The sequence below is a fragment of the Lontra canadensis genome, unplaced genomic scaffold, assembly GCF_010015895.1.
Source record: "Lontra canadensis isolate GAN:19392208 unplaced genomic scaffold, GSC_riverotter_1.0 scaffold23, whole genome shotgun sequence".
Lineage (NCBI taxonomy): Eukaryota > Metazoa > Chordata > Mammalia > Carnivora > Mustelidae > Lontra > Lontra canadensis.
The window spans coordinates 2587010-2610587 of record NW_022631017.1 but is presented as its reverse complement, the minus strand read 5'-3'; the positions used below and the strand labels follow the sequence as shown (position 1 = coordinate 2610587).

The 23578-nt window shown below is 40.2% G+C and overlaps 1 protein-coding gene across 4 annotated transcripts in view; it reads right to left on the bottom strand.

Annotated features, from left to right (window-relative positions):
- Positions 1-3566: 3566 nt before the first annotated feature.
- The window catches only part of LOC116870387 (24-hydroxycholesterol 7-alpha-hydroxylase), an 89405-nt gene continuing 69393 nt past the window's right edge, over positions 3567-23578 (bottom strand). For all 4 annotated transcript variants that reach the window (XM_032861996.1, XM_032861994.1, XM_032861995.1 and 1 more), the window contains 4 exons: positions 23179-23274; positions 22226-22314; positions 7083-7170; positions 3567-4110 (listed from right to left, as the gene is read on the bottom strand). In XM_032861996.1, the coding sequence (XP_032717887.1) occupies positions 4039-4110; positions 7083-7170; positions 22226-22314; positions 23179-23274 (345 nt within the window). In that variant the 3' untranslated portion in view covers positions 3567-4038. The remainder of the gene's footprint in view (positions 4111-7082; positions 7171-22225; positions 22315-23178; positions 23275-23578) is intronic.

Sequence of the window (23578 nt, the reverse complement as noted above, 5' to 3'; positions counted from 1 at the left end):
GTTGATGGCATTAGGAGTGAGGACTTTAGGAGGTGATTAGGTCATGAGTAATCCTCATGAATGGAATTACTATTCTAGAAGAGAGCCCACAGAGATTCCTCACCCTTCCATCATATGCGGACACAGCTGGAAGGTGGTGTCTATGCAAAATACCATCACAGCTACATTCTGAACTCCATTCTCCTCACCTGACCACCATGTCAGCTTCCCCTAGAGAGCTGTCACCCCACCCCTAACTGCTTGTCCTCTGAAATTTTAAATGAAACAGTCTGTCCTCTGGCCACAGACTTCTGCCCTCACTGGTCTCTATTTGTTCCCACTACACTGGTTCTTTAACTTCACAGGGAGCCCAGTTCCCCAGCTGTTTCTTCTTTTCAGCCTTCTTCTGCCTCCTCTTCCTTCCCTATCCACCTGATGCTCCTTAGGTTACTGTCCACCACACTTACCTCTCCTGCCACACATTCCTCCAATGGCCAAAGTCCCAATTTGTATTAATTCTATTTTTTCCAGCTGTCTGGCAGGCTAATGGAAGTTCCTCAAGAGCTCAAATACAAAACTGCCATGGCATTTCATCATGAAAATATCTCCCCTCCCCTCGATCCTGCCCCCACTTCTCCATTCCCTCACTCAAGAAATAACTCACCTTCTACTTGACAGGGAAAATAAAATCTGTCAAATGAGAATTTGCTCCATTTCCAGCTACTGCCCCTACCCTGAGTCCTTCCTTCTTGCTTCTTTCAGAGTGAAATATGTCACCTCCCTGCCTCCTGTCTAGAGCTAATTCCTGTGTAGGATCTCCATCCCAGTTCCTCCCATCTCAGAGGTCTTGCACAAAAAACTGTCTTCTCTATTCCCTGTTATTTCAATGTATTTCTCTCTACAGGCTTCTTCCCATAAGCTCTGAAACATGCTAGTGTCTCCCCTGTATAAAAGAAAGGGAGGAAGGGAGAGAGAGAGAGGAGGAAGGAAGGAAGGCGTGGAGAGAGGTAAGGAGGGAGAGAGGGAGGGAAGGATGGAGGGAGGGAGGGAAATCCTTTCATGTCCCTTTCCAAACACCACTCTTCCTTTTCTCCCCTTCACAGGAAAACCCCTTCCATATTATGTCTGTGTCTCTGTTTCTCTCCTCCCATGCCTTCTTCAGCATACTGCTTGTGCAACAGCAAGTCTATTCTTCAACTGTGTTTACATGGGCTTCAGCTAGAAAAAGTACAACAACACCCACTATGATTTTGATAACCCGCCTCCTAAGATTGGGCTACAAGTTCAACATCTACCCAGATCTTGACAAGCGCTTGACCTCAGAGTACTTTCTGAAGGTCTATGGAAAGGATAAGGACTTGGCCATCTTGTGCTTCCATGGAAGGGCATGCCTTCCAGTTCATCAGCTGTGGGAGAGATTACTCCCACTTCCACTGTCAGATCACAGTGGTGTCTTCAAGCTCTGATTGCCCTTCAAGCACTACCATTACTGTGGTGATGGGCCAATAGATAGATGGACAGATCCCTAGGATTCCAGAGCAAGATCATGCCTTCTGCAGCTGAAAACTATTTATCATTTGAAAACCAGCTCCTGACATACTTCTCATCCTCCAATACCTGAACATGCCAAGTGAATATTTGACCAGAGCCGCACATCATGAACTAGGTATTGTTATATTTATCAAGTATATTATCAGGACAGCTCAGCAGCAATCCATTATATAATGAATATCATACATTTAGGATCCAGTTGGAGTTACAGTCAGTTACATAAACAGGTCATCACTTACCTCAGTTAGGCTGATGCAGCTCTCTCAATCCACACCTTTGGCCCATTGGGTATGACTAGCTGGCAGAGGAGAGAAAACATCTTGGGCCCAGATGACATACTGGTTGGCTTGATACGAGGGAGGAAACCGACATCTCCTGTGCTCAGCCACATTCAGGAGAGCCCCCAAAGGACAGTGGTGAGGGGAAATTCTCCCACTGGGCAGAGTTTTGAGCAGTATAGTTGGCCATGTCCTTTGTATGGAGGGAGAAATAGTCTGAGGTAAGAATGTACATAGACTCTTGGGCAATGGCAAGAGGTTTGGTTGGTTGATTAAGGCCTGAAACGAAATTTGGACAATGGCTGACAAGATGGAAGCTCTTCCCAAAGCTGACACAGCTGTGGCCCCAACTGAATGCCTGACCTACCAGAAGAGGGCAATACAGAGTTCTTACTACACCATGGCCAACAGAGAGAGAGACAGCCACTTTGAACTCTTTAGCCTGGACATAGCAGTGATTTAGATACATAATATAAAATCTTAAGCTAGGGAAATAAATAGATATGGGACCTCCAAGTATATTTCTCTTACCATAGTTTTATTTTTACCATTTTTATCAAAGGTCAATGGATCTCCTGGGTCTGCATTCTTTTTTAAAGTACATCAACTTGTCAGCTAACATTTATCCTTACCAAGCAAGAATATGGAGATAAACACTAGCCCTGAGTGGCTGCAAATTCAGCTGAAATGCATATTATAGGCAAATATTGTGTTTCATTGTGGGCCTCAGCTGTTCAGGAAGACATGTCTGCCCGAAGAACACTCCCGCCATATTTAGCAGACCCTGCCAGGTCTTCTAAGCTGCTTCCTTCAGCCCCTCCCATCTCTAGACCCCAAACCTGCTAAGCTAAGCTGTAAGCTGGTAGCTAGGCTTCAGAATCACTGTATTAGCCTGGAAGAGTTAATGCACTCCAGGGTACTTAATTTTCTCCTAGGGAGTCATCTGCTCATTGGTAGGAAATAGATGACTAAGCAATCATTATCAACTCTGCAGGATAATTCTAGCACAGGGGAGCAAATAATCCATGGACAACATGCACACAAAGCTTATTTATTGTGAAATAAAGGAGCCAAGCAGCATTTTACTGAATATTAGAGGACAAATCATGACATCACTGAGCACTCTGTTACTAGTGTGGTATGTTTTTCCTGGGGCATGACAGGTTTTCTTTTCATGGTTTCACAATAAATATTTCAGACAGAAGTCCTAAGTAATACATTCAAATGCTTTTATTTGCCTTGACTTCACTTTACTTCTGTTTCTACCCACAAAAATATTACCTCTTCACCTATAATTACTAATGTCTTGAATCAAGAGTACTTTCACCTTCATTAAAATACAAATCAATGTATCAATCAGCATACCTTTACTGCATAAACCTTATACAGAAGGTGTTGTCCTGGTGTAGGTCAGCACAGAAAGAGTGTAAGACATGCTCCCCATCTTCACAGGTCTTAGAAAGCTATCATTTTATTCATTGTTTCAGCACTAGTCTTATTTACCATAAAAAATTATATTAATAGAACTTAAGAATTGCAATTGCTGGGCGCCTGGGTGGCTCAGTGGGTTAAGCCTCTGCCTTTGGCTCGGGTCATGATCTCAGGGTTCTGGGATCAAGTCCCACATCGGGCTCTCTGCTTGGCAGGGAGCCTGCTTCCTCCTCTCTCCCTGCCTGCCTCTCTGCCTACTTGTGATCTCTGTCTGTCAAATAAATAAAATCTTAAAAAAAAAAAAACATTAAAAAAAAAAGAATTGAAATTGCCAGTTGAGAATCATATTGAGAAAACTAAAAAAATTTCCAGAAATTACTGTTTTAATATTTTCTTAGAATCTAAGACTTTTAGCCTTTTTCAAAATAGAAATTTAAGTATGTGGCCTTCACAGTTTACTAAGATTTTCATTCAAGTGGCACTATTTCTATTTAAAGTTTAATACAGTTATGCATGAAACCAAATTGCAACTCCTGGGGAAATGCATCTTTTAAAAATCATTTAAACATCTTCTATAATCCCTGTATTCAGACCTCGTATCGGTGAGAGTGATGTCAGATTCTTGGTCTACTCTTAAGTTACCAAACACACCTACCATTTAGACATGCTCTTGAACTAAATCCTAAAACAAAGTTAAGCAGTATATTTTAGCAGAGCTCAGGTCTAGATGCTGCCAGGCTAGTGGATGGGGACAATCACTCTTCCAGAAGGCGCCGGCCCTCTTTAGACCCAACAGATGTCATTTTCTTTGTTTAAATTCAATTCGGCATTGTCCTTCTGGCTGTTGGACACCCACCAAATGGAGAGGACTCTAAAAGCAGAAATGTAGAAGAAATATAGAAATTAAGAGACATAAGGTTTTAGACCAAAGGTTTATTCAAGTGTAATTATCTCTAAAAGTACGTCTAGGTTTAGAAGACCAGATGTGTTTGCTTTATGTGTCTTATAATGTCAAGAATCAATTTTAGCCTTCCATTGAAGGAACGGACATTTGCAATCTGTTCTATCAGCCTTGAGGGTGGGGGGAAATCAAGAACAGGGAAAAGACAATCAGTCCAATTTAAGTCATCAGTCTATTGTCAGGTTTGAATGCAATTGGACACAGAATGGGCTTCTTAACACGGAGATTCCTAGGGGCATTGACAGAATGAGGTGCAGGGTTGTCATGGACTCCTTGAAATTGCAACTGCAAATTTGTGGGTATGAAAAGTTACATACTTTTCTAAAAAAGGGATCCATAGTTTTCGTGAGATTATCTAAGGACACATGACACCCCAAAAGGCAAAACAGAACAAAGCCAACCAAACAAACAAACAAAACTTCAATGTATTAGCAAAAATGTGCTTGCTTTTGCAGGAGAATTGAAGTTGGTCTTATAAATGCTCAAAATGAACAGCCCCTATTGTTAGCATCTGGACACTGCTGCGTAGTTGTGGATCTTGGAAAGCTCTATAGTATTTGTTTAGTGCTTGGTTCTTAATGAGAGTTAAAATTAATTTCCTAAGACCCTTTGAGATAAAATAAAACACTGGGCTCCAGAAAAATTAAAATTGTGGGTTCTAGAATTTGATTTTTACTAATATGACAAGTATATTTCTTTGGGGAAGCTAATTTCCAAGCCCAGAGATGCCCCCATGCTTGACAAGAGTGTTCAGAACATGCTTTGGCAGCCCACCCCCTCCCATCTTCTACAAGAGCCTGGTAATTTGAAGGTCATTCCCTGTATTTTTTGATCACCTCATTTTACCTTATTAAAACAAATCCAATAATTGCATAATTTTAATTTATCTCTTTCTAGAATAAGAATTATGAAATGAAATGCCCTTTGAGATCAAGAGAATTCATTTAGACATACTTTTTACAAAATGAAATAATATTTCTTTTTTTCCCTTTTGTGAGATATTTCCTTAAAAATGCTCTTAGTGGGGCACCTGGGTGGCTCAGTGGGTTAAGGCCTCTGCCTTCTGCTGGAGTTGTGATCCCAGGGTCCTGGGACCGAGCCCCGCCTTAGGCTCTCTGCTCCGCGGAGACCCTGTTTCCTCCTCTCTCTCTGCCTGCCTCTCTGCCTACTTGTGATCTCTGTCTGTCAAATAAACAAATAAAATCTTAAAAAAAATATGTTCTTAGTATGTCAAAACAGAAATAGAATGTGTGTAGCTCAGTATAATAAATATAACTAATAGAATTCTTAGCTAGGAAGAGAGAACTTGGCAAAATCTTGCCTAAGAAACTGGTCAAAATTACTGATTGCTGGAGTTAGGTTTACATGGTTTTGACAAATGTCATTCTTCTAATCTGGTAAGGCATTTCTGTGTCCTCTCACTGGTGGGAAAATATTTGGATGGGGAATCAGTCCTGGGCAAAATTGTGACATCCCACTCAATGGACCAGGAACTGGTATTTTGTGAGTATATTCCTGGCCCTGATCTTCATTTTGATAATAAAACTATACTTGCTGAGAACCTCTGTGAAAGGTTTTTTGGTTTCCCTTTCATGGTAGGATTTTGAGGGCTCTTCATCGCCAGTAGTTAGTGTACTCAAAATAGAAGTGCAAAAGAAATCAGGAGAAAGTGCTGAAATGTGCATATTTATGAGTAATATAATATTGTCTGTGTCACTTAGGCACTTACATAATTTCTATTGAAATGTCACCCAAGAGTTTTATTTATCCCTCCATACATTAGCCTTATTATATCAAGAGTAAATCAAAGTACAACAGGCTATGCGAACAGCCCTGAAATTGCAATGCTTAATTTCTGAGCTTTATCCTCAGTTGAAACAGCACATTTTATCCAGAGTCTTCAAAATGACTTCCAAACATCTAGAATTGAATTGAACTTTCCCTGTTGCCTAGGACAGTGATCCTCAAAGAGTGTTATTCAGACCAGCAGCATCAACAGCACTGGGAACTGGATAAAAATGCAAATTATTGGGGCATCTGGGTGGCTCAGTAGGTTAAAGCCTCTGCCTTCGGCTCAGGTCATGATCCCAGGGTCCTGGGATCGAGCCCCACATCGGGCTCTCTGCTCTGTGGGGAGTCTGCTTCCTCCTCTCTCTCTGCCAGCCTCTCTGCCTACTTGTGATCTCTGTCAAATAAATAAATAACATATTTTTAAAAAATGCAAATTATTGCCCCTCCCTAGATGTCCCTAGATCATGCACTCAAGGGGTGGGGGTCCAGTATTCTGATTCCAGGTCATTCTGATGTTTGCACGTGTTTGAAAGACACTAGTCTAGGAGAACAGACCTATAGGAACACAGAGGAGTTCAATGACTAGACAATTCAATGGTCAGTGGTAGGAGTAAGGTCACAGCCTTTTCATTCTTGCTTACTGTCTTTACTGTTGCTCACTGTCTGCTCTTTTCTCCCATGCTGTTTCTTCCCAAAAGGACTAAGGCCTATGACTTGCCTCTAAAACTGATGGTTCCTTTTGGGACCCATAGACACACCTCTTTAGGGAAATAAGCCCCAAATCAAGGCCATGTCAATTTAGCACAAGAAAAAATGTCAAAAATTGGTGAATTCACTGGGGACCTCCTTAACACTGTAAGTGGTGGGAGCACTGCTATTTGGTCCTGGTCTTGTGGTTCCATGGCATATAGGTCAGATCCAGAAATAAGGGAATTAAGGGATATCTTCTCAGTCCAGTTCCATGTAAGACATCTGTTAAGATCAAGCCTACTTAGGGAAATTAGCAGCTTATCTCTAGTAGTTAAAACCAAGGTGTTAGAATTTATACCAAAATTAAAAACTGTGATATTTAAAATCCTGAAAACACTTACCTGCTTTGGTAATGGATCTAGAAGACTACAGTCATATTTATGAAGTATTAAAATAATACATATTTGAATCTGTAACAGAGCAAACCACCTGAAAAGAAAATATGAAATTATTACTTGGTTGTGAAAGATACATAAATATCTACCAAGAGAGAATATCTAGAAAGCATGCATATTTCAGAGCAAGGATGCTCTTTTTCACTATAGGAACTTTTACCATTAAAAAGAATAAGGAAGAACTTATTCTTTTCTTTTATAATACTGTCTACTCCAGAGGGTAGCTGGGATAATTAAATTGCTTAAAAATGTATGTAAAATGCTTAGCCAGTGGAAGCGCTAACAAAAAAGAGTCCAGGTCTCTCTTCAAAGTTTCATATCAGTGCTTTCCATCATGGTAGCCACTAGCTACGTGTGGTTATTTAAACTTAAATAAATTAAAATGAAACCAAATGAAAAATTTCAGTTCTTCAGTTGTACTAGCCATATTTTAAGTACTCAGTAGCCATATGTGGCTACTGATCTCAATACTGGACAGTACATCTTTAGAACATTTTGCATGATCACGTGAAGTTCTATTGGACACTTGTCTGATCTAAACTCCTACTGCCCATTAGAAATTACTGCATAAATGTTCATAGGCAAATAACAACCCATAACTACCCCATCACTACCAAATTTCCCATAACTATCACATTTATTATTCCCTTTGTAACCCTTCACTCAGTGTCTCCAAACTTTTTGATCGTACACCCTGGCAATGAAATATTTGAGCATACCCGACAACATACTGATACTCATTTACTTATAAAGTATATACACATACTACTGTATTAGTTTACTATATGCTTTGCAAGACACGACACACACAAAGAGAAACTAAAAATATAGAGAAGAATATAAATGGAATTCTGCTATTTTTTCTTGCATCTCAGTGGGTTGTTTTGAGCTCTCCTTGGGCTAGGCAATGCCTCGTAGGGGTCCTAGCTCTTAATGAATACAATTGGTTCAACAGGTCAGAAAATTTTAAGTCATCTGAGACTCAATCCTCTGCTTCACTTTCTATATCCAGTTAGGCACTAGGTCCTTTTGTTTTATCTTCTCAATACTACCTGATCTCTCTCCTTATCTCTAGTCTCTCCACAACTGCCTCAGTGAGGTTCTTCATGATTGGTCTCCTGGATTACTAAATTAGCTCAGCTTCCAGACTAATCTTCCTGTTTCCAGTTTCACTTCACTCTATTTTATTCTTCACTCTACCACTGGAGTGAACTTCCTAAAATGTAAAACTATCCTCATTTGACCCAGTCACAGACATAATTTGTCAATGCTTCCTATTTTCTTCCAAATGTCATAGGAGAACATGGACAGCCTTTGAAATATGCCGCCTCTCTATCTCCCCAATTTCCTCCCCACTGACTCCTCTTTGAAACCCATGTTCCAGCCATCCTGTATACCTAACATCTCCTGAATGGTGACACTCTCTATTGCAGCTCAGTCTCCTCTGGAGGCATTCTCTGATCACTTGCTTCAACGACGAGGTACGCTTCCTCTCCACTTCTGCAGTCCCATGTACACACCTCAGCCATAGCATCTATTGCACTGAATTGCAATTGCTTATTAGCCATTTCTCTTCTAGAGGAGGAACTGTATTGTTGGGACTTATCAGTGCAGAGAATTGTACTGGTGCCTAATCATGTTCTGAATGTAATGTAATGGAAGAATGAATGAATGGATAGACGATGGAAACAGATACCTTCCATAAAACAAATTCAGTTTCCGGTCCTTTCCAGCTTTCTTTCTTTGTGCTTCAGTGGCACTTTACGTAGTCTTCCACCAATGTCATTACTTACAATCTGACTATATCTTACCATATTATAGTTAATTATTTGACGCCCTATACCCTTATAAACTATTGTATTCACAAATGGTTGGAACCACTGTTCCACTGAATCCTCAATATTTATTGAATGACTGAATGATTATGAGTGATCTTATATTCATCTCAGATAATTACATTTGTTGCCTACTAGTATTCTTGAAACATCTTGACTATATTTTACTTCAAATGAAATCCTGAGTACTCCAGCTATTGTTAAAACCCACTTGGATACCACATCACTTCTTCACAAATATTTATAATGTGAATTTGACCCTACTTACTTATATGGGCTAAAAACAATTTATTCTAAGAGACTATCAATGTCTGTTAGAGTAAAATATATACAATACTTACTCATTCGAATCAGAAAGCAATTTTAAGAAAAAGCAAGTCTGCTAATTTGTGTGCAGGCTCAGAATTTCTCACAACTAAATTTCTGTCAAACTCCTAACAAAATGGAACTTCCACTTCTGGCCATGTCCTGCCCTAAATAACTCAAAAACTGAGTAAGAAAGAAAAAAAAAAATGAGCAAGACTTACAGTGTAGGATGGAAATTTCCAAGAGAAAAGAAATAAATGAGGTGAATCCTGCAATCTACAACTCACCGTCCCTGGCAGATTTCAGGTCACAGTGCAAGGAAGGAAAAGCCCACACAGACCTGAGGGTCTCACCACATCAAAAAGACAGAGATCAAAGTTCAGGGAAGAATTTGGAAGAAAGAATAAAAGAGAGGAGAAAGTTTCACAGAGGCAGCAAGAGTGCTTCCGAGAACTACATAGGAGTCTCCTTGGGTATTTGGCTGAGTACTGATCTCAGCAAGTGAGAGAAAGCTACTGAGGTGGAGACGAAAGATGAAAAAGAAAGCTAAGGAGCCATAAGCTGAGTAATGCCCAGGGCTCCCACAAGTTATGGAAGCTTGTGTTCCCACATGCAAGAGTGGGAAGATCCTGTAACAAAAACAATTGATTAGGTCTTTAAAAGGTTATGGCCTTGGAAGTGGTATTATTTTATCTTAAAAGTAAGTGTCACTCCTGCTTTACCTTAACAAAGCTTAATAACAAGTCTTCAAAACTTGTTTTTCTGAGCAACTAACTACATGCCACAGTAAAGCTTAAAATTAAAGGAATACAATAAAATTTAGTATCCGTGACACTTAACATCTATGTCTTGAATTTATTCAAAAAATAATCATGCCTAGAAGAAGCAGGGAAATATGGCATGCAAGTAAGAGAAAAACCATTCAAAAGAAATAGATGCTGAAATGATAGATATTAGAGATAGCTAGTTAGATATAATCCAGATGTTCAAAAAGGAAGAAGCACAATGAAGAAAGAAATGGGAAAATTAAAAAAATCATACTGAATTTATAGCAATGAAGAATATAGTCTATTTGATGAAAATACACCGGATGGGATTTACAGAAGATAAGACACTGCAAAAGAAAAGATCATGGTACTTAATGGAACAATGGAAAATATCCAAAATGAAGTACATAGATTAAAAAGACTAGGGGTGCCTGGATGGCTCAGTGGGTTAAAGCCTCTGCCTTCGGCTCAGGTCATGATCTCAGGGTCCTGGGATAGAGCCCTGCATCAGACTCCCTGCTCGGTGGGAAGCCTGCTTCCCGCCCCTGCCGCCTGCCTCTCTGCCTCTCTGTCTGTCAAATAAATAAATAAAATCTTTAAAAAAAATAAAAATTAAAATTAAAAATAAAAAGACTAAAAAAAGAAATAAATGGAGTATAAGTAACCTATAAAATAATATCAAGGACTCTAGCATACATGTAATTTGGTGATGCAGATAGGTAGATAAGAAAAATATTTGAAGAAATAATAGCTGAAACATTTTATAATTTGTTAAAACTATTAATTTACAGAGCTAAGAAGCACAATGAACCCAAAGCAAAAGAAATGTAAAGAAAACTATTCCAAGGCAAATCATAACTAAATTATTAAAAAGTGACAAAGGAAAAAATCTTAAAAGCTGTGGGGAGGAGGGAGACAAAAATAAATAAGCAAATTAATTAATTAATTAAAATGATGACAGACTTCTCATCAGAAATTATGAAAGCCAGATGACAACAGAAAAACATCTTTGAAGATTTGAAAGAAAAAAAGGAAATATTGTTTTTTATAATAATACACTAACTCTATCATGAGGGAGACCAGCCTTGATAATTTGGGGGTAAATATTTAATTTCCTCTTTATAGATATGGAGCATAACATCTCATAGGAAAAAAAGATGATTGCCTTTGGGGGCTATGTGAAAGAGAGTGTTGAAATGGCCATCAGTTATTCAGTAGAGAATTTGAAAAATACACATTTTGAACATATCTTAAGAGAGGGGGAGATGGTGTGCCATGCCCACGAAGGACTGTTTTGAAGAACTCAAGTCCGAAGGACAATGGTGGACAGTCATGCTGAAAGCCCCCAGTGTTGTTCTACACTCAGACTTGGAGAAATGCACTAATGGAGGAAGGTGATGGATATTGGAGTGAAAGCAAGTCCTTGGGGAAGGGATGAAGCGAAAAGGAGGGTGACTGCTCTGTGGCTATTTTGCAACAGATAAGCACAGCCCTGTTACAGGAGATAATGGTAAGGACAGGGGACTTCTGTGAAGTGCTTTTCTCTTGGGCTATGGTAAAAGAAGTATATATTTTTAAAAATTTTATTTATTTGAGAGAGAGAGAGAATGAGTAGGAGGGGCAGAAAGAGAGGGAGAGAGAGAGTCTGCAGCTGACTCTGTGTTGAGCACAGAGTCCAACTTGGGTGTTATGAGACCTTGGGGAACTTGGGGCTCAATCCCACAACCCTGAGATCATGACCCAAGCCAAATCAAGAGTCAGACACTTAACTGACTGAGCCACCCAGGTGCCCCAGTAAAAGAAATATTTTATGTACAATTTTTTAAAAAAAATTTAGTTATTTATTTGAAAGAGAGAGAGGGAGAGAGCTTGAGTGGAGGGGGAGGAGCAGAGGAAGAGAGAGAGAATCTCAAGCAGACTCCTGGCTGAGCACAGAGCCCGATGTGGGCTCAATCTTACGACGCAGGAGATCATGACTTGAGTTGAAATCACACGTTGGATGCTTAACCGACTAAGCCACCCATGTGCCCCATGTGCAATTTTTTTTTTAAAGATTTTATTTATTTATTTGACAGCAGAGATCACAAGTATGCAGAGAGGCAGACAGACAGAGAGGAGGGGAAGTAGGCTCCCTGCTGAGCAGAGAGCCTGATGCGGGGCTCGATCCCAAGACCCTGGGATCACGACCCGAGGCAAAGGCAGAGGCTTTAACCCACTGAGCCACCCAGGAGTCCCCCCCATGTGCAATTTTTATATTTTCTTGACTATACCACAAGCATACCTCATTTTATCATCTTTCACAGACACTGCTTCTTTTACAAATGGAAGGTTTGTGGCAACCCTGCACTGAGCAAGTCTATTGCTACCATGTTTCCAACAGCATGTGCTCACCTTGTGCCTGTCACATTTTGGTAATTTTCACAATATCTCAGACTTCTTCATTATTATTACACTCGTTATGGTGATCTGTGACCAGTGATTACTACTTGCCAAAAGTTCAACTTAGTTTATAGTTAGCATTTTTTTAGCCATGAAGTATTTTTAAAGTCAGGTATGTGCATTTTTTAGACATAATGCTATTGCACACTTAATGAACCCCAGTGTAGTGTAAACATGACTTCTATGTGCACTGGGAAACCACAGATTTCATTTGACTCACTCTAATTGCTTTGTTGTGATGGTCTGAAATCAAACCTGTATAATTTTTTAAATGTGCAGTCAAGAGTGATGCACTTACATGGTCCTGTGAGACAGTGTCTTGAAGAATAAAGAGATAATAAAATAATAGGAGGTGTGAAGAGCCTCACTTTTCCTCTCTCTGCTGGAGACAGTGTGAAGGAAACAGCACCTCATCTTCCATGAGGAGCTGGGACTGGAGCAAACATAGAACACTAAGGGTCAAATTTGGAGGAAACAACTAAGGGTGTGGATATAAGTCATAGGCCTTTCTTCCTCACCCCTCCTGGAACAGTGACAGTTATGGGAACAGTGAACTGTCACTTACATTATGTACTAAGAGTTCTTATGATAAAATGAGATCTCCATTCATTTAACCATTCGATATTTATTGTCTTTCCATGCTTTATGCTTTTCTAAGTGCTGAAGTTAACAAAAGTTATTTCCATAAACAAACAAACAAAAACCCACTCATGGTTTCATTAAAATGCTTAAATTCTAGTCTTAGAGTAGGCAGCAAATAAATAAACAAGGAATGCATATATGAGGTACAAGAATAACTACTAAAATAATAAGTGAGACAAGATAAGGGAAAAGGGAATGATGGCATGGGCTACAATGTTTCAGGTGAAGAGGTTCTCCAGGAAGAGGTGACATTTCAGCAGACACTGGAATGAAGGACGAGAATGCTCCATATGAATATCTGGGTACAGAATTCCATGTAGAGGCAGTAGAAGGTGCACAAATCCAGAGGAAGAAGAATGAAGAACAACGAGGAGGCTAGTATTGCCAAAGATGAGCAAAAAGCGGGTTGGGGCGGGGGGCGCTGAGAGAAATACCCCTGGCAAGTAGAGAGACCATGGGGCATGCTGAAGACTACAGGTTATTCAGTGAGACGGGAAGCCATTGGATAGTTTTGAGCAAATACGACTTAGGTTTCAAAAGAATTATTCTGTCTGCTACACTGAAAATGAAACATAAGGTGATGTAGATGAAAGCCAGAAAACTGATTAGGAGGACTTTACAAATTTTTCAGACAATAGAAAGTGGTGACTTGGACCAGGATGGTAGACATAGTCATGAGTCAGAGTGAGAGACAGGATATCCTCTGGATGATGGACTTTGCCTTATGGATGTGGAAGACAAAGAATCAAGAGTGAATTTCGGACCTAAAGAAATGTAAAGATACAGTTGCTCTTTACCTCAGCAATAGTGGGGACGGAAGGGAAAGCAGGTTGAGGAGCTGTCTTCCGGAGCACAGTTTTGGACCTGTTAAGCATAGCTTGTTGTCCAGACATGCAGTGCAGACGCTGAGGGAGGCTGGGTAAACGGGCCTGATGTTTAGGAGAGATTCAATCAGGACTGGAGACATATGAGATATAAATACAGGGTCATCATTATGCAGAGGATTATTTACAGCCATGGGACCGGAGAGCTCACTTAGGGAGTAAGTTAAATAGAAAAAAGAAAAGAAAGAAAGAAAAAAAAAACCACTAGAAATCTGACAAGAGAATTCTGGGACACTCCAAAATATGGAGGTCAGGAAGGTGAGAAAGATGAACAAAACACACTGGGAAGGAGCAGCCCAAGTAGTAGAATAACAAAAAGAGAGTGGTATCTCCTAAAGCCCCATGAAGCCCTTATAGCAAATGGAAAATGTTGCGAGCACCAACATAAGAAATTTGACATCAAAGTTCCCAGTGACTAAAATGACCAATTCTCAGTACTTAGCTCCCTTCCTGGAAGTAAATTAGATGAGATCCCTTCCTCGGATAACAGAGCTGACGTTTTGGGTCAGGAGAATAAGCTGGGACTTCCCAATATTCAATGCTTACCTGGCAGCCCTGAAGAAATACTGGCTAATTCTGCATTTGTGAATTACACATCAGTTTTACAGGTTCCACTTGATCCAAACAAATCCTGTTTTCTTGCCACTCTGGCTTTAGCCCTTCTCTGACACCAGTCTGCTAGAGAACAGTGCAGTGCTGTGAGCTGGGCCCCCTGGCATAGAGGGCCGTTGGCACTCGTTCTATCCAGTCCTTAGAGCAGAGGCACGGTGGCAGCCTAAGGACAATAAACACTCTGGAGGGCAGGGTGGCGGCTGCTCCAGGAAAGAAGGCTCTCAGGGCAGAGGGACAACCTGTTCCAAGGCACAGTCTCACAAGGGGCCCTGGAACATCGAGGGGTCAGTGAGGGCTTCACACCCTGCCCTCCAGGAGGTGAGGTGACGAGAGATGAAGCTGGCAGAGCAGAAGGACCCTGTTCATGGAGGGTTTGAGTGACAAGGTTGGGTCTTTGATCCTGAATGTGCTGAAGACCTAGTGAATAAATTGTGCTTATTGAAAAATTTTACCTGTGTGTGGAAACACCATCTCTTTAAGCATTATGACACATAGAAGGGCCTCGACATAGAGTTCCTCTATTACGCAGAAGGAGAATGGAAACAAGACCGATGTTCACAAGCTATTTAAGAGTAAACGTGTTAGCAATACTATATATGTTTTGATTAGAGATAATTAGAAAATATATTTATCAATTCATTAAAAGAGCTTCCCACTACAGTCCGTAAGGCATTTCCTTAACTAACTCGAGTCCCTGCAATGTTCTTTAAAATTATAAAACTCCACTTCCCATTTGGTAAAATGATAATGGAGGTTTTGACCAATGCATACTGTGTATTAGAGAGGCTTTAATATTTTTCTTCTTTTATCTTTGAGTGTTAGGTTAGTTTAGTTATTAAGTTAGTATCAGTTATTAAAAGAGCATAAAGTTAATATATTTCATATTAGTTTTAGATATTTTGATTGATATCCTATTTAAGGGAAAGCTAAGGTGAATTAATAATACAGATAATGAATAATATGTACTAAAAATGGCATTTTTCTCTAAATCCAAATACTTGAATATTGTAGCAAAATTACCACAATTATTCATTAGTCTTTTTTTTTCCCACACTTGCAAAAAAGTGTTTTCCAGCCTTTACCATGTTATTGAATTTTGTTGGGTACCTAAAATATCAGATACTAACATATACATATCTGTGACATTAAGAGCTTTTTATGTCAAAGAAAATGGGCTTCATAAATTTGTATTTGTACACAAGCTAGCTGAGCTATGTTCATGTTAGGAATGTTTTCTTAATGCTCTTATGTCAAAACAGTGAAAATGATGAGGCATATTATTTACAACAGATTTATTTTTTACACTTACAAGGACAACATCACACATCTACAAATAAAGTTCATTAAAATATGAACAGTTTGAAAATTCCTTAAATACTTCATACTTGTGTGTTTTCCCTGTTTGTAGATAAGTGTTCAGGGAGCACTACTACACAGGCCTCGAGAGCACAGAGTCTGACAAAACAGACCTCATGCTCGTAATGCACATGGAGAGACAGAAAGCATGACGCTATGAGTAAAGGTAGAAACAAAAGGGCTGTGGAAATTTGGAGTCTGGAGAGAGTGGTGTGATCTGGAGCACCTGAGCTAGACCTTGATGGAAGGAAATGGGCCTTAACTAAGTAGACATGTTGAGTGTGGGCATTCGACACACAGCAGAGAGCACGAGCAAGCGAAGGAGCAGACACGGTCGTTGAGGGCAGCTCGTTGACCCTCTGGGGTGGCGCCTCCCCATGTTCGGAAAGGTACAATCAGCATCAGATCATGGAGAGTCTGGAGTTCTAGACTGAGGAGCTTGGCCTGTAGACAGTGGTGCCAGAGTCTTAATGAGAGTGACAGTTGGAGTTGATTATTTGAGGACAATTAATCTGTGTGTGGGGAGTAAGATGGATTGAAAGAAGAGACAACAGGGCGTGGAAAAGGCTTGGGAAGCCTTAATGTCACCTGATGGTGGTACATGAAGACCTGGTTTAGGAGGTGGGACGTCATGGATGGCCAAAGAGAAGGAGGAGTAGAGGATCCACAGCAGGGCTCCATCTGAAAGAAGCAGGGGGTACTAAAGGAATGATAAGATTACAGGAAATGAATGATTTTAGTTTAACGTCTTGATTTTGAGATCGTTCCCTCTCTTGCATTTGAAAAGAAAATCTCTTGCTCCTCCCCCGCGCCCCCACCCCCACCCCCGAAGTCATTGCGGGCAATGCTAGCATGGACTGGAAAACTGCTGCGGTTGCCAGGAGCAGGGGCTCTGAAGTATATTCCTAGTTGCTACCAGCTGCGGCTTATGAAAATAGAATGATCTCGCCCTGGAATTCAGAGAAGGCAGCAGACAGACATACTTTCACAGGCATCCTTCATGGAAGCCTGGCTACTCCGCTTAAAGGGGAAGTATTTCCCCCACAACCTCATCCATCGTTGAAATCTTTTAGGAAAATGAAATCAGTTTGGTGGCAGGACGCAAAGTATTCTGGCCCAGGGGTTATCAAACTTTCACCTGCGTCAGAGTCCCCTGGAAGGCTCGTTAAAATACCCATCGCTGTGACCTGCTCCCAAAGTTTCTGATTCGGCAGGTCAGGGAAGGGCCAAATAATTTGCATTTTTTTGCAAGTTTCCAGGTAGTGTTAACTATTGGTGGTCTGGGGAATCACACTTTAAGAAGCACTGATCTAGAAGAAGTTGACAAGGAGAAAGGGAAAAAAGAAATACGTTAAAATATGTATTTTATCAACTTTTTTTAGTTTCAGTACAAAATTCACAATGATAAAGACTGTCTCAGCGATACATGAAACACTTTTAATTGGGGAGGATGGTGAGGACGTAATCTGTAGAGTGAATAGGCAGATGCTTACACTGAATAAGGGGGAAACCCAGAATAAGGTAGGGAGGGGAGAAAGAGATAAAGGTAAGTGGAAGAGAAGGACAAGAAGAAAGCCTGTGGAAAAGAGAAGAGAATGGGAACTATACAGGAGGGGAAAGAGGTGAGAAAGCTTGTAAAAAGACAAAGAGGGAAGGATGGGAGCACCTCTGTCCTGGACTTGGGACATTGTTCTCTATTTCGTCAAAGCAGGAGGGCACTTTCTCAAGATCCCTTTTTCAGAGTTGCTACTGGAGATCCTCCCACTACCCCTTCTAGAGGCTAAGCTCCAGAACAGATGAACTATGAGCTAGGAGGTTAGATACAGTGTTTCAAGTTTCCTATTCAAGCAAAGGGCCAAGGAACAGTACTGACTTCAGCGAGGTTAAGTACTCACCAAATAGAAATGACCTCACGGTATATTTTAAATTCCAGATTCCAGAAAAAAATTTAAGATGTGACATTTACTTTTGTTTTGTGATACACCCACAGTGAAGGAAACTCAGCCCCTCTGCAAAGGGCAAGATATTTAGAAAAGCAATTCATGGATATGGCTAAGCGTGTTAACACAATATTTCGTGGAATTCAATAAACCTTGAAAGAACACTTTCGCTTTTGAGGAAAATTATATGACTTAGGATGTTTTTGGTTGCAAGTGACAGAGAACTCACATCTGACTGGTTCTTATATTGAAGGGGATGCACTGCTTTATGTACCTGGAAAACTGAGAGCTGATGCTGGCCTTGGGCAGAGATCACTCCAGCAGCTCAGCGATGTTCCCAGGGAGGCAGTTTGCCTCTGCTACCCTGTTCTACGGTACCAACTGCATCCTAACACTGCCTGCTTTTATCGTCTCAAAATAGATGCCAACAGTTTTGGGGGCCAAGTGCTTCTTTATTCACATCCCATAAGGAATGATTACGTTTGACCCACAAGTCTCAGCAGAAAGCTTGGTAGTTAATTGCACTGCTTAAAACATACACCGACATTGAAGCAAATCACTGTGGGAAAGGAGGGCAGGGACAAGGATGGGATTTGTGGATGGGCTGAGGGAGCAGGCCTCCACTCCTATGGAGTTAGGAGTGGAATCAGCACCCCCAAATCCCATGGATGCCCAAATGAAAGAGAGGGCTATTAGGAAGGGAAGAGAAGGCATTAGATGATGCGGAGACAATAGCCCATGGGCAGTACGGCAACACCGTAAAGTTTTAATTCCATCCTCATTTCCTAGGAATTAAACCTTCTTTCTGATCACGTGGCTTCTAACTGGTTCAAAAGCAGTCACTGAGTTGGATGAGGAGAGAAAGCCCATCAAAAAAGAAAAAAAAAGAGGTAGAGCAGTAGAAGATCCCCCCCGCCACACACACACCCCGCCAGGGCAAGAGTGCCCTTTCTTCCTCTCCACAGATACAAACCCCGTCCTGCTATTCTGTGTTCCACGAAGGAGCTGGAGATCTAGTTTGTAAACAGAAGGAAGAGGGTCTTCTCTGACATGTTCTCCTCAGAAATGAACATGTTTTATTTTAGAAGCACTTGGGCCAAGTATCAAAAGTGAGTCTTGAATTGCTTCTTCTGTTCTTGACACACTTAAATCTTAGCCTCATAATGAAGTGTCAAAAAGAAATGGCTGGGAAAGGAATGATTGCGATTTTGCCCATGGTTTCTGGGTTCCTTCCAGTAAGTCACTGCTCCTCAGTAAAGCCGTAAGAGAGAGAAGCGGGCCTAAAAATTCATAAAGGGTTCTGGCTGCCTGACTCCGTTTTGGGATTAACTACATCCACCCCTTCCCACCCTCACTCCTAACCCTTTTTTATAGGCCCTCCAGGACATGTGCAGAGCACAGTGAAAATGTTAAGAAACAATTAGATACATAAATACAGTTTGTTCAAGTCTACTTAACAACCAGAGTGGAAGGGATGCGTTTGTTTATGTAACAAATTCCTCAGAGTAAACTGAATTTGCAACTTCTCATGAAATCCATAGAGACTGAGTGTGCTTGCTCCTCAAAAATCAGCAATTCCTAAGTATACAAGTACTTCTCAAAGTACTGCAAGGCTATTTTACTGAATTAGGCACAGTTATTAAGATAGTATTATCATTCAAATGCACAAGTAGAAGCAACGGTACGCAGAGCTTCACAAACCCCAACATACGGGTACATTGCATTCCATTCCATTCCTGTGAGTGCTTACTTTTCTTCCTCCCCTCAGACTTTGTAATCACTGTCCCTCACCCTCTGGAGGTATGCTTTCCTCTGGCTGCTTATTGATGATTCCCCTCTAGTCCCTAAAGCCTTTTCTAATCTCCTTCCTCAAAACTACGAAGGTGGTTATTATGTATGTATGTCATCTGGCATTTCTCACCGGTCAGCTTATGGTGTTAAGAAGAGCTTGTTTCTCCAGGGGTGCCTGGGTGGCTCAGTGGGTTAAGCCTCTGCTTTCAGCTCAGATTATGATCTCAGGGTCCTGGGATCAAGTCCCACATCGGGCTCCCTGCTCAGCAGGGAGCCTGCTTCCTCCTCTCTCTCTGCCTGCCTCTCTGCCTACTTGTGATCTCTGTCTGTCAAATAAATAAATAAAATCTTAAAAAAAAAAAAAGAAAAAAGAAGAAAAAAAAAGAAAAGCTCGTTTCTCATGTTGCTCTGTCTCATCTCCCCAGCTACATTATAAATGACTCAAGAATGTTACGTGTCTTTGAATTTCCCCAGTGGTTCCTTAAGTGACTTAAGACTAAAACTTCCTTGAGGGAAGGCACTTCATCCCCTATTTTGTTTTCCAAGATAACTCCCAGAACCCTATCCTGCCAGAGAGCATACTCTCAATAAATATTTACTGAATGAACGAATAAACATACTAATATTAGGTGCTTCAGAGATACCTGTCAGGTTGAACACTACTACTACTACTGATCTACTATCAGCTGGACCTATGTTTGAACTAATTTTCCAATTGCTGGGTGATTTTCGTTAGTAATTCATTAGTAATTCAAGACAAGACCATGACTTGTACTAGTACTGCCCTAGGATATAAGAAGGACCCAAAGGCCCACAAAAAAAGTTGAGATCACACTTTCTACTCCTGAGGAATCCATGCTTCATTTCCACCTCTCAAGCTCTTACTACACCCTCTTCTTATCTAAGCAAGCTTTTGTAAGTGAGGTATCTTGCCAAAGATCAGGGCTATTGTTTTACACTGGAATGTAACCCATATCAATGACCACAGTGTGACAGTCAACCAGGCATCCTCTTTCAGGGATGGGAAGCAAGGGAAATTAAGGCTGTTGGCTGGTGGGGTGGGGGAGGCGGGTTTGCAATAGAGCAAGCACATTCCTTTGTGCGGAGATCATCCACTCTCACATACCCACTCACACTGGAAATCCCATTCTAGTCCTTCATCTAAATTCACAGTTTAAGAGGAGAATGTCCACTGCAAGGCAACTCCTTATTCTGGTTGCTACCATTGCTGAAGAAATCTGCTAGCTCTTGCTGCTTTTCCCTGTTTTTCTGCAAAACTACTGGACTTCTTCAGCAATAGAATTACTGGGAAGAGTTCCCTTCCTTCCTGTATCCAAGGGCCTCCCAGAAATGGGGAAGTACCTAACAAGGGGTTCTTCCTCCAAAACATATTTCCGGAATTCCCATTATTCGGAGCAAGAACAATATTCTTCCATTCTGATTTTTGGTTGGCAGCTGATAGCAGCACTGACTACTTATTTACTAAATTCAGCAAAACCTTCTGTGTTTATTAATGAGAGGGGTCCTCATAGTGCCTCAGTGGCCTGAACTCCAAGGGGTGACAGCTGCAAAGCCATAAGACTATGCCTTCATGATGAACTTTGATTGTCAGCTACTTTAAAGGCAATTTTCTCTGACTCACTTAAGTGTTTGGTAGATGAGAAAATAAATTGGCTCTTAGTAGACAAATTTAGAATGGGTGCAATTTTCTGAGGATTATACTAAAGATCTGTGGGATTAAATTTCTAGTGAAAAGATCCATCTTGCTAGAACACTGTCCAAAAGGAGTCCTTCGCTTTCCTCAAAAATTATGCTTTGTCTGTCTTTAGGAACAATGTTTCATGGGTTGGCTACTTAAAATTAATAACAGAAAAGTTAAGGACTTCTAAAAGCAGAAACAATAGAAAAACTAGACTATGGAGGTTTTATTTATTGTTACATTTATTCAACCTTCAGATTTGACCTATAGAATTTGGTTATAGGATTCATATTTTGCCACATCTCAGACTAAGTAGTTTTCAAAGGAAAATGTAACACCTCGTCTTCTAAACTTTCTCTTGCTCCTGATTGCTCTATTTCCACATCTTCCAGCCACCTACCTTCAAGCCACAGTCCTCCACAAATCCTTCCCTTTGATCAATCCCATTTCTAATTATTTTCCAAATCTGGTAGATCTTACCACCCCATGTCTCTCACATGGCATATAAGCATGATTATATAACCTAAGGCATGCCCCACTCTAATCCTTTCTATAAAAAAACTTTTAATGACCTTGTTGTCATCATACAGCAGCAATCATAGTATTTTGTTCTCATGAGGTATCCCATCAGAAGTCATGGTAGACATTCCCACAAAGACATCGCACAATACAACTGGCCAGCCAAATGAAACATGGACTCCTGGATCTCCTTGTAATTTGATAATAAAGAAAAGGGGGATTAAGCCAAAGTTTTCCCCCTCAGAACCATCATCTTTCTTAGACTTTCTGGATAAACGTGGCCCAGCTGTCTCACTGACCTTCCAGGACATTGGTACTTCCCGCTTCCAAATGCCACGAACTGGTCCAAGAAAGCATGCTTCTCTAAATTTGCCTTTTTCCAACGTTCCTGTGGGAAGAAAGCATTTTTTTTTTTTTCCAAATCAGCCTTATATAAATAAGCTTAACTTTATTTCTCTAGGCTAAAAATGACTTTGTACAGCTAATCCTTGCATATAAAGTTGCAGGGCTGTTGGTAATTTTTTTCCAACCTGTTATTAATATCAGACACAATTGTGTTTTTGGAATGTGAACCAATAAATAAAAAGATTAAAAAAAAAATCCTGTTAAGTGGTAAATGTAAATGATAAGGTAAATCAACCATGGAATTGACCTCAGAAAAGGAAGACTATTTATAATAAGGTCTCAGTCCCCATCACAGAATTGCCCTTGGTAATAAATTCAGTAAGTTACTGGCAGCCCTGCTTAGTGGAGGGAACTTGGGATGTGGAATGAATACATCTGGATGCCATTTTTTAAAAGTTTTACCTAAAGGCAGAGAATGGATTAAATGAACTCTTAAGATTCTGCTCAGCCCTGTAACTCCCCAGTTTTAAGCAACAGTAAAGCAGTTTTAATTTTCCTTGTTTTTGTTTTTTTTTTTTTGTTATACTCCTTGGAAACCAATAACAGGAGCAACGGCCTGATGAATATAAGTCGTCTATCAGAACCAGACATATTTACTTTAATGTACGTTGCTGCTTTCAGATCATTTATTTAAAATTGGTGAATTTTATTCCAAAAACTTTTCTATCTCATTTGTGTTGTACCACTCATATTATAAGTCTAATTCTTGCTTTATAGTCAGCTTGGTTGTTAGTTACCAGAGAATAGGGCTGTTTAATGACAGAGTGATAGTTAATCTATGAATTCATACTCCTGGCATAAAAGAAATAAAATCAAAGGACAATGTATATTGAAAGAGATAACTTACAGGTTTGAACAATTCAGGTTCAGGAAAATATTTCGGATTTCTATGCAGCCAAAATGGAGACAACATCAACAAGTCACCAGAAGGAACAGTATAATTCTACGATAGAAAAATCAGTTTTGAGTTATTTTTTGAAATCTGCTTTCAAGAGAGTTTGGGTCATTAAAAATAATGCTCCAACTATATTGTAGAGAAGACACATACATTTTATAATCAATGGTAAGAAAATCTAATTCTTTCCTGGAAAGATAATTTCTATTTCCCAATTTAGGCAATGGCTGTGTTCTAATTCTGATGATTAATTACATGTGTCTATAAATTTGGTTACATAGGGGAAAAATATTAGGTCAATGAGATAAATGAGAATTTTAGAAACTAGTATACGCCTGCTGTGGTGCAGCTT